At 35.3% G+C, this 18,959-nt stretch overlaps 1 protein-coding gene, 1 long non-coding RNA gene and 1 other non-coding gene across 16 annotated transcripts; all 3 read right to left on the bottom strand.

Annotated features, from left to right (window-relative positions):
* Positions 1–1,293: 1,293 nt before the first annotated feature.
* LOC104088407 (KH domain-containing protein At4g18375-like) lies at positions 1,294–8,186 on the bottom strand. Of its 13 annotated transcripts, none has more exons than XR_011411519.1 (10): positions 7,990–8,186; positions 6,398–6,969; positions 4,055–4,450; positions 3,703–3,957; positions 3,299–3,556; positions 3,050–3,114; positions 2,855–2,918; positions 2,232–2,678; positions 1,885–1,960; positions 1,294–1,779 (listed from the first exon to the last, which is right to left on the bottom strand). XR_011411519.1 is itself a non-coding variant. In XM_070187305.1 (9 exons), the coding sequence occupies exons 2-7, from the start codon at positions 6,974–6,976 to the stop codon at positions 2,870–2,872; spliced, it is 1,602 nt and encodes a 533-aa protein (XP_070043406.1). In that variant the 5' UTR covers positions 6,977–7,001; positions 7,990–8,186; the 3' UTR covers positions 1,294–1,779; positions 1,898–1,931; positions 2,855–2,869. The 13 variants fall into 13 exon arrangements, 2 of the variants coding, with proteins under 2 accessions (XP_070043406.1, XP_070043407.1); XR_011411517.1 differs by having other exon boundaries at positions 1,898–1,931; positions 2,232–2,285; positions 6,398–7,001; XR_011411515.1 differs by having other exon boundaries at positions 1,885–1,931; positions 2,232–2,285; positions 6,398–7,001.
* Positions 8,187–9,768: 1,582 nt separating this feature from the next.
* Positions 9,769–9,874, bottom strand: LOC117278515 (U6 spliceosomal RNA). Its single transcript, XR_004508883.1, has one exon. It is a non-coding gene; the product is annotated as a U6 spliceosomal RNA (small nuclear RNA).
* A 2,518-nt stretch (positions 9,875–12,392) lies between these two features.
* On the bottom strand, positions 12,393–18,254 carry LOC104088589 (uncharacterized). Of its 2 annotated transcripts, none has more exons than XR_011411770.1 (4): positions 18,117–18,254; positions 17,772–17,958; positions 15,887–15,957; positions 12,393–12,875 (listed from the first exon to the last, which is right to left on the bottom strand). It is a non-coding gene; the product is annotated as an uncharacterized lncRNA (long non-coding RNA). The 2 variants fall into 2 exon arrangements; XR_684607.4 differs by lacking the exon at positions 12,393–12,875 and adding an exon at positions 15,395–15,800.
* Between the last annotated feature and the right edge of the window lie 705 nt (positions 18,255–18,959).

Here is an 18,959-nt window from a genome sequence, read left to right on the forward strand (position 1 = left end):
TGGTAAAATTCTTTTTATATATATATTAACTTTAATTTTTTTGCGTGTTTCTTTTATTTTATGAAACCCCTTGGTGAAAAAACTTGCCTCCGCCAGTGCTTGTGGCCCTAGAACTTGTTACTAGTAGTAGGAAAAGATCCTATTATCTTGTAGTTAAACAAGGTAACATGATAAAAAATGTAACACGAACTTGCTTGCCTCCAAACAAATGGTATAACACTTGAACCCCAAGAAGTATAAAATTCAATTGAACACCACTTTAGCAAACACAATTCCTTTCTAGAACTGCAGTTAAACAAGAAACTCAAGACTATTCGTTTCTCCCCTTTAAACAATCAAAGGAGACCCTCAGAGGCAGTCGTTGATGTCAGAACACTGGAATTGAATATAATGTAATATGATGATTACTTTCAAGAAGCCTTAGTTACTTTGTTCATACGTTAAAGATAATCGACACTTCTTTGCACACTAGTGAACTTTTGGCAACTCTATTTTTTTGGCGAGCAAAGTCTTGAATAATGATACTCTTGAGCTTCTGAACCGCTCCCGTCTTTTTTAGAAAAGATGTTAGTGGTGCCCAAACTAATTTGCACACACGACGACCATTCAGTGCACTGGAATACTCGAACGAGACCTGTTGTTGTCTTTTAAATGATTTAATACCTAGTAACTAATACGTTTGTGTATTTACTCTGCAGCAAGTCAAATAGAAGAATGCTTTAAATGGCCACAAAAGTTGCCTATTCAATGGGTAAACCCTGTCCTGCCTTCCAATTTGAATTCAAGTTTTCTTAGAACAATTTGTATATATGCTTTATACAGATCGACAACATCCTTTCTCACCTTAAACCAACAGAATCCATCGCACTTGTGGAATTTTTAAACTTCTGAAGATGAAAACACCAGCAATCCAATTGAAAGTCATAAAGAAACTTAAGCCTCAGATGTGCAGTCACTAGTACAACAACACATAACAATCACTTGCTTCATGCTTGTGTGCTAGCACACTTTTAGACCACTTTGAGATAGGGTGAAACATCACATCTTTTGGGCAAAAATGCACACACCGCCCTACCGGCAGAGCGTCCCAGATAGAATTTAACACGGCATGCAAACAGCAGACTAAAAATAACCTTGTTAATGGAGCATGAATTCCAGAAAAGAAAAGAAATTGGATCAGCTTAGAAAGTTTGGTGTAGAGTTCTAAATTAGCACCGGGAAGCAAAAAGAATGCAACAAATAAATCTACTGTATATCATAAAGCAAACCCCATTTTTCTCCACACACAATCCATGCTCAAAGAATAAATAATAGCTAATTAAAAAAAGCAACTTAGACATGGAATCCCAGTTATCCCACAACTGTAAAGTCACCACAGCCCAGATATGGGGCTTCATATAAAGCCCCCAAAAGGGAAAGAAAAACAGAAAAAAAAATGGGGGGCGCACATGTGATATGGTTCCATATCATAACTAATACTGGTCTAATCAAGATGTCATGTTTTTCCATCAAAAGTAATCTCCCTTTGTCATAATGGGCTAAGACGCCTCTCTTGCCAGTACAAGGATGATGTTTACTGGCTAAGCACAATACCACCGGCTTCTTTCCTCCTCAAATATTTGACATGTATGTGTACGTTTTCTACCAAAATCTTAAAATCTGTCTCACGTTGAGTTCTTGCTCTCTAGTTTCCAGATCAATGAAAAAATTAGCATTTGCAAAAGAGAAAATTACTTACCTCATAGGAATTTAGCATGAGAACTAAATTATCTATCGATCCTGCAGAATAAATTACACCAAATAATCAGACATGAAATTGTGATGAACGTCATCATTTCCTTCAGGCCAAAGGAGCAAAAATATTAACAAGATAAAGACACGCACACTTATCACATACATGTCTGAAAGCATATTCACGCCTACTCACCAACCTGAAAAGGAATAAAAAGTACCTTTTACCCTGGAGAAGCAAGATAAGAAAATTAACACGGCTTCGATAGAAATCTGCCTTCTCAGAATATATTATAACATGCAAAGTTGAACAAGAATTTTGATCATAATTAACTATTGATTTATCTCTTAAAAGCTCTTAGATGCGTGTAAGCAACTAAGAAGGGCTTCATTCACAAGGATTGAACCCAACAGTGGGAATCATGCCAAACTAAGCGAGATTACTACAAGCAAAAGCAGACAAGGGATTGATAAGTATGAGATGACTGATTACATTTTACCTCCTGAAATGCGGAAACCTGACTTTCTTGAACTTTGGTTCAATAATTAAAAAGCTGTCAAAAAAACATGAAAAATTTGATGCAAGAGAAAATGATAGAATGTTCAACCCTGTAGAAAACTGGTCAATAGTAAAACAGAAAAAATGATACCACCACTTCACAAAAGTTTTACAAAACACAAAACAAACAAAAAATATAAAGGAGAACTGTCATGACTTAGTCTGCTACACAGATCCACTAAAGCAGAGGTATTATTGGGTACAAGGCCTTCAATGGCCAAGAAGCATCGTTTCATACAATATCTGTGCTGGTAACACCTAAGAAACAGAAATACTAGGGAACGGATGGCCATAAGTTACTCTATCTTGTTCGTCTGGTCTTCTGTTCTTAGGCTGGAGGCATCATCAAAAGGGGCAATAGGCTGGAATCAGGCATCGGAGATTGTAGCTGTTTAAATGGCAAGTGGGAAAAGGCAAAGTAAAGAAAGAGTATTAGTGACAGCACAGGCTTCAGGCTAGTTGACGTAAGCAATAGGAAGATGTGCTTGAGGTTATAGTGAAGTACAGAATAGAGAATCCAATTGACTATGTATGACACAGAAAATAAAGGAGAAAATTCTGTACCTCCATGTGCTCAACCTAGTATCCGTAGGATTTACCATAGGCAGAAGAGTTATGGCTGGAAACCCTGGTAAAATTAAAAAAAAAAAAAAAAAGGTAAATAACAACAGCTTTTTATAGAAAGTGAAAGATGCTGTAACAGCTATAGGCAGGACAGATAGCCTGGATGCCAAAGCATGTAATCAAAGAATGCTTTACCCTGCACTACTAGATCGCCCAGAGGAATAAACGCCATATGGTGCATAACCACCTCCACCACCAACCTGAAAAAATGAATTTAGATCTACTAATCCCGACATATTTTTGCTATACAAAGATAACACCAAATAGATAGAAATACAGAAAATCATCAATGAAAATAGGAACAGAACAAGATAATCTAACGCTGACCTGTAAAAATGAGATAAAGCCAAACTAACTTCTTAAAGATGAACACTGGGGATTTACCTGTGAACCGCCATAACTATCACTTGGAGACGAATCATTATAATCATGTCCACCAGAATATGATGAATAACCATGCCGACGTGATTTATTATCACGGTTTGCATATCTTGAACCATCTGACATGCTTGGAGACAAGGGGAGGTAAGAAACGGGAGGAGAAAATGCAGCAAAACTTCCCTCCATCTCAAATATATTGGCCCTCAACCGCATAAGTACTTGTAATAACGCATTGCCAGCAACATTAACATCTCCAGTTATCTGGAGGAGAAAAAATAACAACATGACATAACAATTTCTGCATCAAAAGCACACCCTAACCAAACATCACCCCCGACCTAGGAACTCTTTTGAGGTAAACAAAGCAAGGGTTTTTTAAAAATTACCAAAAAGGAAAAACCATTTACCTGCACCATCTCGTCATCTTCAGATGCCACTTTAGGAAGATTTTCCTTCGAAAGAATGCGGATGCTCGCCCTTGTGGTATTTCGCATCTCATTGACAATGGAACCACCTTTACCGATTAGGCATCCAACTCGTGAGCTAGGTACAAGCAGGCGAGTCGTCAGAATAGCATCACCAGAATCTTTTTCAGTTTTCTCACTACTTCTTGGTTGCAAGCGCATTATTGCATCAATGGTTGGGGATTGATCTTCATATGCCTGAGATCACAATTGGATAAGCAACAAACGCTGCGGACAGGCATTCTCAGTCCTAGCCATCAAATAATTAATTTAATAACTAAAAAATGTGGATCACCTCCTTCGCTGATACAAATATAATGCAATCATCTCCTTCAGCTGCAGCACTATCGACTTTAATAGATGCACCTGATTCCTGTCTTAGCTGTTTGATAATGCTTCCACCTTTGCCAATTACAGCTCCTATATTTTCAGTTGGACAAACCAAACGAACTGCAAACTCCTTTACAGAAGCAGATCGACTTCTACCATCACTTTTGTAACTCCCATAAGGACCCATCAATGATGTCATGCCCATGACTTGGGGACCCGCATGAGGATTAACAAGTCCAGCACCAGACCTATATATGCTGGGCGACGACAGCAATTGATGTTGGGACCGTGATGGATTATCACGGAGGCGCGCTGCTACTTGATAAAGTGCTTTCTTAACAACTGCACCTTCTCCAGTTATCTGAAAATAAAAGAAGCATCGCTTAGCACATCATTTACGTATTTGTATAAGCAGAAATAAGCATCAGATTAAGTTTGACAGCATATTCTGAAATTTGCAAATAAATACTTGAATACAGCAGTTGCTCACTCAACAATCGGTTCTAAGTTGATTTCTGTCATTATTCCTCTTAGTGTTTTTACTTTTTAGCACCATTCATCTATGGATACCCCACAAAAATGGATATAGCAAACAGATAATAAAACAGCTATTAGAGAAACAAACTGATCATGTTTTAAGTTTCTGCTCTTCCCCTGCTATACTTCACACAAATCAACTACCCCTCAATCCCAAACTAGACAACTGATGCACGAATCCTTTATAACCATTCCACTCTATGGACTCATTTTACTCATTTGAGGATGATCTTTTAAGGCAAATTAGGAGTTTTCCAGAACTCACACTAAAAACTAACATGCAATCCGTGAGCAGACTAAAAAGGACTCTTCGCAGACAGTAGACTCTTTTTTCTTCTTCTTTTTTAATAAGGCAGCAGACATAACATAAATATAACAGCAATCATGCCATAACTCCAACTAGTTGTATCACCTGTATGGATCCTTGCTACATCACATTTTCTTCTTAGCTAAGTCTGCACCAAGTCTACAAGTTTCAAATCATTTGAAACAACTTACACCTCTGTAATTTTAGGTCTATGTCACTCCCTTTAAGCACCTTCAATCATCAAAAATCAAAGTGATGCAGCTATAGATCGATGCATCTATGTAAGACATGAACAGACTATCTTGGATGAAACTCTCATTTTATCATCTACATGTGCAACTTGCGTTCCCTATCAAACATAGAAAACTAAGTCCTGAACAATCTAAAATGTGGACGACGTTCCACCACATATAAACCCAATTTAGGTTTAATAGCAAATTCCAGCAAAGGACGACCATACTTGATCACTCTGTCTCTTTCAATGTGGATGCCATGAGGCAGACCTTGGAAAGTTTTAGAATATGTAAGAGGGCTCCAGGACTGGTATGATCCCTTATTTGATTAGAAAGCGCAGAACTCTCAGCCCACTATAAAAGTAAAAGCTAGGCCTCAGTAATCCTCTATGTGTGCCATCTAAAGCTATGTTGTTGTTGTTTTCAAGAAACGGTGAGAAATGAACCTATGTTATTTGAACTATCCGCCGGACTTAGAAAAATTAAGAAGACTGTTGTCCCCAACCTATCTGAAATGCCGTGGATGTTCCACATAACCAAACCAAAAAATAAAGAGCTCAAAATAAATTAAAAACTGAGGAAATCCAGAATCTTTGGGAGAAGAGTGGGAATAGCATGTGTATAAGCCGGTTGACAAGCTCGACCAGGCAATCAGCTAGCATACAAACATTCTCTTCATTTTTTTTATCACGTATAGGCAGTCCTCTTCATTGCTACAGACCACCACCACCACCACCACCACCACCACCACCACCAACAACAACAACAACAACCCAGTATAATCCTACTAGTGGGGTCTGGGGAGGGTAGTGTGTACGCAGACCTTACCTCTCTACCCTGGGGTAGAGAGGCCAGGGTAGAGAGGCTGTTTCCGATAGACCATCGGCTTCCTCCCTCCAAGAACTCCCCACCTTGCTCTTGGGGTGACTCGAACTCACAACCTCTTCATTGCTACAGACCACGGCTGGAAAATCAAAACCTTTGTTTCTAGCTACTATTTTATTTTGGCATAGAGTATTATCTTGTCATAGATCAGAACACCTGATATTCTTATTAGATAACCAAATCAATTATGATCAAGGAAAGTGCTCACATTCAAAATGCTGATGAAATTACTTCAAGTAAAGTAAACCATACATGCCCTACATATTTCAGTTCTCTGCAGTACATGCACAATGTAATGCTTATAGTGATCTCAGAAAAATTAATAGATGAGATAGAACTTTGGTACCTGGATAAGTTCATCGGAGCTTAAGGCACAAGGCGGCAAGTGCTCACTGCTTAATACCCGAATTTGTGCGCCTGTTTCACTGCGCATATTCTGGATTACTTGCCCACCTTTCCCTATCACACAACCTATTTGATCTGATGGGACAAGCATTCTTATCGTAATCTGCTGAGGATCCTCTAGGTCTTCTTCCATACGCAGTTCTTCAGCAAAGACTCGGTCATGCACCTTCAATAGAGCATCTTGAGCAGGTGAAATCAGATCACCAGTATCTTCATAGACATTAGTTTCTTCACTTGCGCTATAAATAGTTACCACACGCTCCTCGCAGCCAGGAATGGTCTCGCTTATCCTAATCTTTGAATTAGTTTCAGTCCTTAATTGTTTTGCAATGTCCCCACCAACTCCAATGATACTTCCGATTTTTCCTGTGGGGCACAAATAACGAAAAACAGTATCCTCTGGACCAATGGAATTTGATTCTTTTTCATCAGTTGGATTCCTTCTCTTACTTCCGTCATTCCTAGTATAGTCAGATTCCGATTGCATTCTCTTCCCAAAGTTATTCCTCTGGCCTGCCATGTCAAGATGAGCTGAATATGTCACCCTACAAACCAAATGCTCTATATCAACTTGGATCAATCTAACAATCCATATGCAACTAATGGAAACAGACTAACAACTCATGAATTGTTACCACATCGATCTTCATAAGGTGGAACATACAGAATGCATAACTTGGAAATGAAAGCACAATTCAAAGAGATGCAGATTGACATCATATGCAAATGTCAATTTCCCAATGAAGCTATATTGCTATACTCAATGACCTAAGGACCAAATAAAAACTTTTACCAACCGACTAAGCAAGCTACAAAACAAACTCAGTGAAAATTCCCAGGTTTTATCAACCTTACAAACATAAATACAATAGGCAATTTTCACTCACTCAAGACTTCTACTTTTCTGTAAACTTACCAATGCAAATCGCACCCCCCCCCCCCCAACCCAAAAAAAAAATATAACTTTTAATCGAAGAAGCAAAAGTTGCAAACTCACATACAAGATTCATGCTTGAAATTGAGACCCTCTTACAGCAATAAGATATCTAACACTATATAATTTCCAATTAAAGCAATCAACTTTAACAAAAAATACATACACACATTCAATTTTCAGTCACAGCATGATTTTTCTCTTCTTTACACGTACCCTTTAAGAAACCCCAAATAAACTCACATAAAGCATTCATGATTGAAATTGGATACTCTGGGTTTTTTTATTTTTAGGGGGGGTGGGTGGTCTCTAGCACTCCATAATTTCCTTCGAAGTAACCGACTTTACAAGAAAACCCAAACCCAGAAGCAATTTTCACTCGCCCAAAAATTTCTTCTCTTCATTAAACTTATCCATAAAAAAAAAAGCACTTCTATTTAATTAATACATTCAACGATTAAAAAAGGCAAAAACAAGAAATCATTTTTTTATCAAAATACACCAGGTGCAACATCCAAGAACTGGATAAAATAACTGATCTTGTTAATGGATAGAAAAAAAAACACAAAGAAGTAATGAAAATGGAGCAAGTAAATTACAGTGTTTTGGGGGAAAAGGGAGTCTTTCTGGTCTGTTGTTTTTGACTTCACGAGCAGGATAACATAAGTATTACACCAGTAGAGGTACTTCGTTGTGATCTATAAAGAACCAAAAAACTGCAGAAAATATCAGAACAAATATTGCCAAATGGAGGAAGTTTTTAGGGTTTGCATGTAAGAACCGTCAATTACTGAAATATCCAACCGAGTATATATATAGTCCAGCCTTATAAAAGACCTATAGCCTTGTTAAAATAACGTAACTAACCCTAACTAGGCCTAACCTGTGGCTATCAATACTTCGGTTCACCCGGTTATTTTATTTTATAACATATTAAGTTTTCAATTATTTTATTTTTATTCGATTAACTTTCGATATTTTTTAAAATATCATATAAGAGTCGCTTTTATAAGTTAAAAGAAGGTAACATGCATACTTACTGTTACGCGGCGCCTTCCTGAAGTTCCTTGAAAGGGCGACGTAAGGCTAAGCAACCGATGTCAGTACGGTTGCTGTCCGCCAACCGAGGTTCCCTCCGTACGCTAGACTAGATTGTCAGTGCCGTACGGGAAAACCAATGTCGTGAGCAATTGAAAGAGAACAGAAAAGAGAATTGAGAATGAAAGAAAGCTTGATTGCATTGAATGAAAACTATTACAGAAAACAAGAGGGTGTCGGGGGGAGAGACACCAGTACAGAGAATTGTTTGCTTGCTTGAAAGTTATGATTGCTTGGTCCCCCTTAATAATGCTTAAAAAAAATAAACCAAAGTTACATGACTAGATCTATGAAAGCTGGAAAATCACACTTAAAGAAAATGCAGCAAAACTACTCTATATTTACAATGAAAAGGACTTAGTCTTCTACAAAGCAGCAACAAGTCCGTTGGCAGCAACTTTGTCTTTAGCATCAGGGTCTGCGCGCGCGGCATTATCTACGCGCGCGGCGCTGTTGGCATCTGCCTGTGGCTGGGCACTGGCGATGGCTATCGGTGGGGCGACAGAGGCACATGCGCGCTTGTCACTTGGAGCTGCCGAGACCACGGGGCCGACCGTGGCGACGGGCGTTGGGAGGCTGGCCAGAACGCCACGGGGCGCGTCCAAGGGGTCATGGGGCATGGTTGGAAAGCCGCCCATGACATTACATATGACTCACGCAAAACTCTCTAGATCTTTTACTATTTTAGTATGATGAGAGGAAACATGAAGGATGAGCAAAATAGAGATTCATCCCAATATTATTCTATAGCAACATAAAATAAATTATGTAAAGACAAGAAAATATAAATCAAGCGAATTGAAAGATATTAATCAAGTTGAAATTCAAAAATATAGTATTAGAAGATTAAGATTCTAACCAAGAAAATTTTAGATCATACCAAAGGAACGATAATCAATACTTTGTGGTTTGCTACTAAAGATCGTTGGAATAATTTGTGATTTGCTACTAAAAATGCTAGAACTAATTTAATTTCAATATGAGTAGCAGAATGTATTTGGAAACTGGGGCTTTAGGTGTTAATTACATGTTGGCTTATAGCCATTTCTATATCACAAGCCCCAAGGAAAAATCTAATGTGTTTTTATTTTTAAACTTAAGATATAAAATATATTTTTCCTATATATAAATTTATTAGTTACGGTTAAAAAAAATTAATTTATTTGTATTAAACGAAAAATTTACCCTAATTATTCATTGCGATTATAAATTTAAATAAAAACCTATAATTCTATTAAAAAAAACCTAATAACCGATTCGATACGATCTAGTTGATTTTTAAAAATCCATTGACACTCCTACTTCTACTTGTATCGTCCTTGTGCAAGAGTCATATTAATCTTTTTGTATTCTTTTAATTTTATCAAATATCTCCAAAAATATGACCTAATCTATAATACCTTAGAGAAGACAATGGAGAAGAAAGAGAAACGAGAGAATTACTAACAAATACAATATATATATATATATATATATATATATATATATATATATATATATATATATATATATATATATATATAGAGAGAGAGAGAGAGAGAGAGAGAGAGAGAGAGGCGGGAGAGACTTTATATATGTATTTGTTCTAGTGAAGATATTAACTTGAGTGTGTGGGTTGTACATTTGAGATGATATATATGTATAACATAGTGGTGATTAAATGTGTTGAAACGAGCGATTGTATACAAGGAGTATAGATTATCTCGACGTGCATGCAAATCTAGTTAAGGATGTAATCGCAATACAAATTAATTAAAATAGATTATTAGATAAGGTTTTGTATGAACAAGGGATTTTGTCTAATTTATAATGAGTAGATTGTTTAAGTATAAATGAGTATAAATGTTATTATTGAATTTCTAATTTTAGAGAATCTCTCTTTGTCTTAAATGATGAGTTATTAATATTTGGAGGAAATTAGTTCAATTGAGCGGAATTGATATAAAAATTTTATCAAATTAACTTCAATTCAGTTATATTAATGCAATGAAACTTCACAATAATACATGACTAATATTTTCTTAAAGGAATTGCAATTATGTTATGATTTACTACTAAAGCGAATATGTTTTTAGTATAGTATTAAGTTCAAAAGTAAATGGACGCAATAATGTTGTGAAGCAAGTAGCTGGTTTAGAATCATCATTAGAAGTTTGATGAATCATGTTATTTTAGGGTTACATCATAACACAAAAGAGAAGTGAACTGTGTCTCATCCATTCTTGCAAATTAAAAACCAAGTTATTTGATATACCAAAACAGATACAAACAGCTAGTAAAATATTGAACGCAAAGAACACAACGATTTTTATATGAAAAATACATTACTTAAGTGAGTAAAAACCATGACCTACTCCCGTAGGGTTTGCCTTTAATCTTCACTAACTTCAAAGAGCGGTCTTAGATTATAACTCAATAACCAATGAGACTAACTCTAGCACCCTAACCCTAAAATTAACTCAATCATAGCGACCCATTTCTAAATTAACTCTAGTCTAGAAATGAAATAAAACTTACAATAATTTGTAGTTAACTTATGATTACACTTCTCAAAAGCAAATAGGTTACAATTCAATATCAATATTATAATGGATCCATATTTATCAAATGAAAAGATAATCTGATAGTCAACCAAACTGAGGAATTACAATTGACTCATGAACAAAAAAAAATGAAAAATAAGAAAATGGAGGTTCCAGACTGCTATTACGAAATAGCAAATGAAAAAGAAAGACCATGTTCTTGCTTAGCCTAACAACTACATACTCATGTTATTTATATTTTCTTCAGCACTCTAATATTTTAATAGATTTTCTCAACTCGGATCCCACATCACATATTGGTATTTTCTTATTTTAACAACTAACCCAAATACCAGCCCAATAGCATTATTGGTAAAAGGCATGTTCATCACAAATATACTCAACCAAACAACTAAAAAACTAGGTAGCTTCATTTTCTGGAATAGGTTCTTTAGTTGAGCAGTTTAAATCCTTTGAGAGCACCTTCTTGCATTGATTGTTACTGCCAAGAGTAAATACTTAACTTGTATGAATAATATTGGTTGTATACGTCTGCAATAGGTCTCTTTATATCGGTATAAGGGTGACCGAAATTCTTCTCTAATTAATGCTCCAAAATTTAGAATATTTCAGTTAGCGAAATCCTCTGCTAATTTGATTTAGTTTCTTTATTTTTACCTCCTCAACCTTTTTCTACCGTGCAAGTTATTCCTTATTTGTTAAAACCCTTTTAACACATGAATTCCTCCAGCTAAGATATTTTCTTGTAGACGCAACTATTTTTTTTCCCAAATACAACTTGCACGCGTATTATATCTTCTCACGTCTGATCAATATTAAATGTTATTCTACAAGAACCTGGTTCTCCTGGCACCTGCATATCATATATACACACCATTATAGTAGCATAGTACATTGTCCATAAAACCTGGTTCTTTCAATATAGTTGATTAAAGTTTGTCAATCATTAAAACATATCCATGATAGAATATGCTCCCCTTAATAATTTTTTCCCATTTGACGATGACAAATCCATGTGTATCTCATCTAACATTACTCAACTTATTCGTGTTCTTCGGCTTAAGAACTAGTTTTGTTGTGAGCACTCTTATTCAAAGTGTCTATGTTTGCACAAGTATAAGGAACTGAATTTCCATTCAATGCAACTTTATAGATGACTAGGCATAAAACATTTTAATTATTTTAAAAAGACAAAATTTCAATATTATCCCCCTTTTGGCATCATCAAAAAAATAAAGCGCTCTTAAAAGTGAGAATTAAGCAATATCAAACTCATGGTAACACATACATAATATTAAAATCTCAAACGTTTGATCCAATTAAAAATTTTGAACTTTGAATAGATAAATATGGCCCAAAAATAGGAATTTATATTGATTGATAAGTTGTACCACGTTAAGCCAAATGACTTAAGCCAATGATGGTTGAACAAACCAATCAAACTGCCACACAATCAAAAATAAAAAGGTAACAATCCACAATTTGATCATAATAGGGACAAATTATGGACTAGACAAGGACGCGTAAGAGGACAAAGCACCAGGTTCTTTGCTGGAAGAAGACTCTCCACGAGTGAGCCCCAAGAGCCTATCAAAATGTGCAGCAATAACAACCATTCTCTTTTTCATCTTTTCTTTCAGCTGCCTATTTTTCTCCTTCAAGGAAGTGCCTTCAACATGCAGTTTCTCCATCCCTTCTTTGGTAGCAGTCAATTCCTTCAATAAATGTGTGACTATGCTTTTACCTTCTATACTCGGTGGCCTCTTAATGTAGTCATATTCCCTCAAGGTCTATTCATCAAGCATGTGCTCTTTTGCCCCCTTTACTGGTCCTTGCAAATGGACCTTAAAACATTAAAACACCATAGTCAACAAGAATCTATATGGCAAAGCATATGTGCCTCATGCTTGATCAACTGTCATATATTTCATAACTATTGAGGGAAAGTTAAGCAAATTATTTTGGTCCATAGCTTTCATAATTGTTAGATCTAGGTAAGTAGCCTCATGCCTCATTTTAGAGCGAGATAACACACTTATTCACAAATTTGAACATGAGCTTGTGAATCGATTTTATTTTATTTTTACTTGCCTTCATTGGTTTCGCCTTTCCCTTTCCATGTATATACTTCAAGGTCAAATACATATCATACTCTACCTCCCCTGATTTGAGCCATTCTCATCGAACATATGTATCAAATCCATTCACAAGCACCTTCAAGATTTTTTCTAGGAGCTAAGTAGTAAGAACCAAGTCTATTCCCCTCACCTCAGTGCTCACTGTACCTTCCTCAAGAAATTTGAAATTCGTATAGAAGTGCAACATTGCAATACCATATATCACGTAGAGTGGGCACAGAAACAAGTTTGTCCACTTTTGGTTCTTAAGTTTCTCTAATAGTTCTTCTATTCTAAACATCTCTGAAGTAGCAAGGTTTATCACTCTACCATTCGATATCACCATATCACTGAACCAGAACACTTTGCCTACAACAATAATATTTAGTTTTCTTAAAATATTTGAAATTGGTTCCTTTGACCTACACAAATTTTCCCTTTTTGGCGGTCCTCTTCTTTTTTGGTGTGGCTGAAGATAATCTAACTTTTTCCCCCTTTTTTAAAGAGGAACCTCCTCGTCTTCCTCTCCTTCCTCACTGACCAAGTTAACTTATTCCACCTCAGACTCATTCCTCTACTAAAACTCGTGTCGTTTCTTTCTCTTTTACTTATTCTCCTCTAAAGCTTTCTCAAGAGACTTGGGATCCCCTTGGTGTTTGGATCCTAGTCTTGTGAGTCACAGACTTTCCATATTAACTGTCTTGTTGGCTGTGTGTTTAACACTCCTATATGGTTTCTTCCTTTCACCTACACTTTTCTTCTTCAATTGAGTAAATATATAAGCTAAAACTACATCATCACTATCACTCCCTTCCTTGTCCACTTCAAGTTCTCCCTTAATATCAGAAAATTATATCCTCAAATATGGAGATTGTTCATTGTTAGAGGCCAAGGTACCATGTCCATGGACCTCTTTAGCACATTTTCCAAAATTATCTCCTATCGTCTCCTTTATAAGAACTTTTTATGAATTTTCTTCTCCAACCTATACGCCCTCACCAGCAACAGAAGAAAATGGTTGTTGGCCAAAGACTTCTTCTACGCCAATACTAACATCCTTTCCCTCTAGTTTTTTACTAGGGCATCCAGTGTCCTACATATGAGCAGTGGCAACTCCAATATCAACACTCAATTTTTTACTTTTTTCTCATTCTCATTCTTATCTTTCACTGCTTCTCTCCCATGAATCTCAAATTTTTCCACTGCTGGACTTGTATGTTCTTATTTTTCACTTTATTCCCCGTCGAAGTCAACGACTAGTCCGGTAATAACTTATGTGTTTCTTGGATGGGGTTTGGTATGGCTCGAACTGAGTTGGTGAGGCAAAATGGGTGTTGGCAGTTGGAGTGATTTCAGGCTTCAAGAAACTAGATGTGGGAAAATTTTGTGAGGTCGACATTGTTAAGATTTTCAGGTTTATTATAGAGAAATGGGGTTTGGAGTTGTTTGCTTTTGCTTATGATTCGGAGAATTTCATAGAGAGGTAAGAGATTATGGGAGGTAATTGAGAGTAGAAAGTTAAATAAGTGACAGTTTGAGCCTAATCAATTAAGGGCCCAATGTTCAAAATTTAAATGAGGTAGTTTTAATTGGCTCTAATTGGGCGATAAAGACGTGCCTATAATAGTTTTAGGAACCTGATCTATTTAACTACGCATGAAGGAAGCCATGATTATGGGATATGATTAAGTGACTCGAAATCTGTTTTTCATGACGTAGAAATTTAACATTTCATTACAACTATCTATTGTAAAGGAAGTACATACCTAGGTGTCAAGCAACTAGGTTCATTGACTGATTTCCTCAATGCGGCCAAAAGGCCTTTTTGGATTAATGATATCTTCATCATAATAAATATCTAAGCTCTCGGTAGGGGTGTTCATGATTAGGTTTAGGTCGATTTTTACCTTAAAAAAAACAAACCAAATACGTCGGTTATTCAAATTGTTGAACCAAACCAAACCAAATTAATAGAAATTTATAGATTTCGGTTTTTGTCGGATTTTTTTGGTTTTTCGATTTTTTCGATTTTTGTCAGGTTTTTTAAGAATACATGAGTTGTGGACTTTATGATTCCTTTTGAAAAGGGGTTTGCTTTCGGTTGAATGACTAGTAATGAGAAACTCAATAATGAAATGACTGGACAAAGAAACAAGGTGTCCCAACTTTTCACAAAAAGCACATAACAAATTTCTAGCTCCTTTAGAACTCTAGCCAAAGAGTGCAGCTAAAAGAGAGAAGTTATATGACCTTTCTGGCCACATAGAAAAATTAGACAAGCATATCCAATTTCTATATCACTCACTACTCAGACCTGTGCACTTAAAACTTCATTACACAAATAAATACATATCTACAATCCCTCGTGAAAAAAGAAATGCAAACTTGTAGTTGAAGATGGTGCTAATCACTAGAGACACACATTAATGCTATTCTATCACCCCAACTTTATAAAGTTAATAGAAGATTGCAAAGTCACAAAGTTTATATTACAATAATAAAATTATAATAGGATACTGTAAAATAGTTTTTCATATGGTAAAGTAAAGTATCCACATCAAAAAATACATCCAAATTTCAAGTAACAAGAATATGATTGAAGCCAGTTTCATCATCCGATCTAATCGATGCTCAAAACATTATCGGGATATTCTGAAAGATAAAAAAATAAAAATATTAAGTATTAAGTAATTCACAAATATAAATATATTCATAATGAGTTAAATGTATAAAATTACCTTTTTCAACTATTTCAAGTTTTGGGATTTCTTCTACAATATCTTCAATGTTGCATTCTTTGGGAGTTAACCTGAGCCATTGTTGAGTGCAAATTAGAGCTTCTACCGTCTTTAGCTATAAAGAACTTCGATATGAATCAAGAATCCTCCCACTAGTACTAAAAGCCGATTCAGATGCAACAGTAAAAACATGAATTGCAAGAACATCACTTGCAATCCTAGAAACAATTGGATACCTTTTACTTGCATCTTTCTACCAAGACAAGATATTAAAATCTTTGGCCAACTCCAAATTATCTATCAAATACCTCTCAAGATCAGTCTTACTTCCTTCATTATCTTACACTAGCAAATATTTTTTCCATTGTGATTTTCATATCTCTCCAGTATCACCTTCACTCATCGTACTAACTTGACCTCCCAAAATCTCATCAGAATTTTCAGCAGGAGAATCTTTAAAGCAATTATACAAGCGAGATTGAGTATCTATCACTTTGTCTGATCTCAAATCTCCCGCCAAAGAATCATAAGATTTAGCAAAAATAAACTTTACATACCTCATCTTATACCGAGGATCCAACACAACAACGATAAATAATAATATATTCATATTATCAAAGTCACCCCAATACTTATCAAATCTGAGTTTCATCTTAACAACTATATCAATCAGAACTTGATTATCACCTTGAGAATTTTTGGCAATAAAGTTAAGAAGATAAAAAAGCTCATGGAAGAAAGAATTTGAAGTAACATACAAAGTTCCTGAAAATTTCAAAGTAATATGATAGAAAATGTCAAAAAACTTTGTAAAAACTTTTACCTCATTCCAATCATCCCCACTTGGGTGCACTGTTTTTTCAATCATATATAGACAATACTTTTGGTACTTGTGATCATCAATATACATTCTTGAAAAGGCCTTCTCAAATTTTATAGTTGTACTTAACATCATATAAGTTGAGTTCCACCTGGTTTCAACATCTAAACTCAAAAGACCATGGCTATCAATCTTTACCTTTTCAACAGTTGATTTAAAGGAAGCTAATCTTACAGAAGAGGACTTAACATACTTCACATAATTTTTGACCCGAGAAATAGACTCAATATGATCACTTAATCCTTAGTTTACAATTAAATTCAAAATGCGAGCATTACATCTAACATGTAGAAAGTCATTTCCCAAGACGATTCTTTCCAATCCTCAATCCTCCCTTTCAAGTGTCTAATTGCTGCATCATTAGCAGTTGCATTATCTAGGGTCACAGTAAATAGATTTTCAATTCCTCAATCTAATAAACAAACCTCAATACCATTTGCAATTGTTTCACCCTTATGATCTGGAACTTGAAAAAAGTTCAGAATTTTTTTTGCAAGTTCTAATTATCATAAATTCAGTGGGCAGTTATAACCATGTAAGTTAGGTTTTGGAGCGATGTCCACGTATCACTAGTGAGACATACATATTGATTTTGAATATGCAACTTTTCTTTTTCCTCATGATAATTTTTTAAACATTGCCTAGCAATAGTCAAACGAGAGGGCAGCTCAAAATTAGGCACAACAATTGACATTAATCTTTTAAAACCTCCCCCATCGACGACTTTAAATGGTTGTTCATCAATGATCACAAATTCAGCAATAACCCTTCTTATATCATTGACATTATACACAACTCTTTCCAGTTTATAAGTACCAACACTACCTTCTTGTCCGCTTCCTTTATTTGGGTAAGACCTGAGTGTTGTCTGCGTTCTGTCAATGAATCTAAAAGGGAATTTCTTACAAACAATATTCAAATGGTTCTATAATGTAGTAGTCCCATTTTTCTTAGTATCGGAAGCAAAAGTTTTAGTACAGAAACTACATTTTGACTTATGCTTACCATCTTTATCAAAAAATTTGGAAAAGTATTTCCAAATGTCTGATGTTTCCCTCCCAAGACCAAAATCATTTTCAGAAGGTGCTGCTCTTTTATATTTTTTAGGAGGAGTAGGAACACTTGAATCAATAACTGGAGTATTGTTGCCTTCAAGTTGAGGAATTTTCTGAACCTCGGCTTATGAATCCATCTGCTAAGAGAGACGAAACAGGCAAACAATGGTCAAGAACAAAAAGAACTACATAAGAGATACAAAAATACTTTACAATTTCATGTAAATTATTTTCAAATTATCCATTAAAAAAAAGATAACTAGTTGGGGTTAAGACCAAAAAGAAAGGCAAAAACCTGTTCATTTCTCACAGTTGTGGTTGCCATCGGTCGCTATCAAGAATTTTAGAGGGAAGGAGGAGAGAATTTTGTTTGGCATGGAAGCTGCGTATGTTTTGTTGTGAAGGGGTGAAAGAGAATCAAATAAACCCTAAGGAATTAAAGACCTTTTGTCTTAACTGGCTAAATTGACTTAGGCCCATTGCAGTTAAAGAAATATTTCAAAGGTTAGTCCCAAGAGTGTAAAATATTACATATAGTATAAAATTTTTTTTAGAAATAATATATATATATAATTTTTAAAATAGGTATCTATATGATCGGTTTGGTTCGTTTTTTTCATTTTTTTTTGTATAAAACCAAAATCAAACCAAATTTTATCGGTTTTTTAAAATTAAAAACCAAACCAAGTTAAACCAAAAAGATGTCAGTTTTTTTTCTCGGTTTGGTTCGTTTTTTGGCGAACACCCCTAGCTCTCGGCATCGTGCCGCGTGAAAAGCTAGACATTTTCACACTTAGATTCACTACACACATTATTAATATATAGCTAATTATTGAGGGAAATAGGGATGTCTTACTTCTACTTTGATCACACCAAGCGGTTTCTCAACATATTTTACCAGCAACAAATGATATGAGATTGAGACAATTAATTGATTGAGAACTTACAAAGGTGCTAAAAAAAAGAAAATAAGATAAAGAATGTTCGATAAATAAAATTATAAAATAATAGCAGTTTTATAAAATTATAAAATATTTCTCAATTCTAGTCAGAGAAATATAGAACCCACAAGCGGCAGTATAAATAGTGATAGTTAGTAACAGTGATAAGGGCGTAAACGCAAACCAAAACATAAAAG

The sequence above is a fragment of the Nicotiana tomentosiformis genome, chromosome 10 (assembly GCF_000390325.3).
Source record: "Nicotiana tomentosiformis chromosome 10, ASM39032v3, whole genome shotgun sequence".
Classification (NCBI taxonomy): domain Eukaryota; kingdom Viridiplantae; phylum Streptophyta; class Magnoliopsida; order Solanales; family Solanaceae; genus Nicotiana; species Nicotiana tomentosiformis.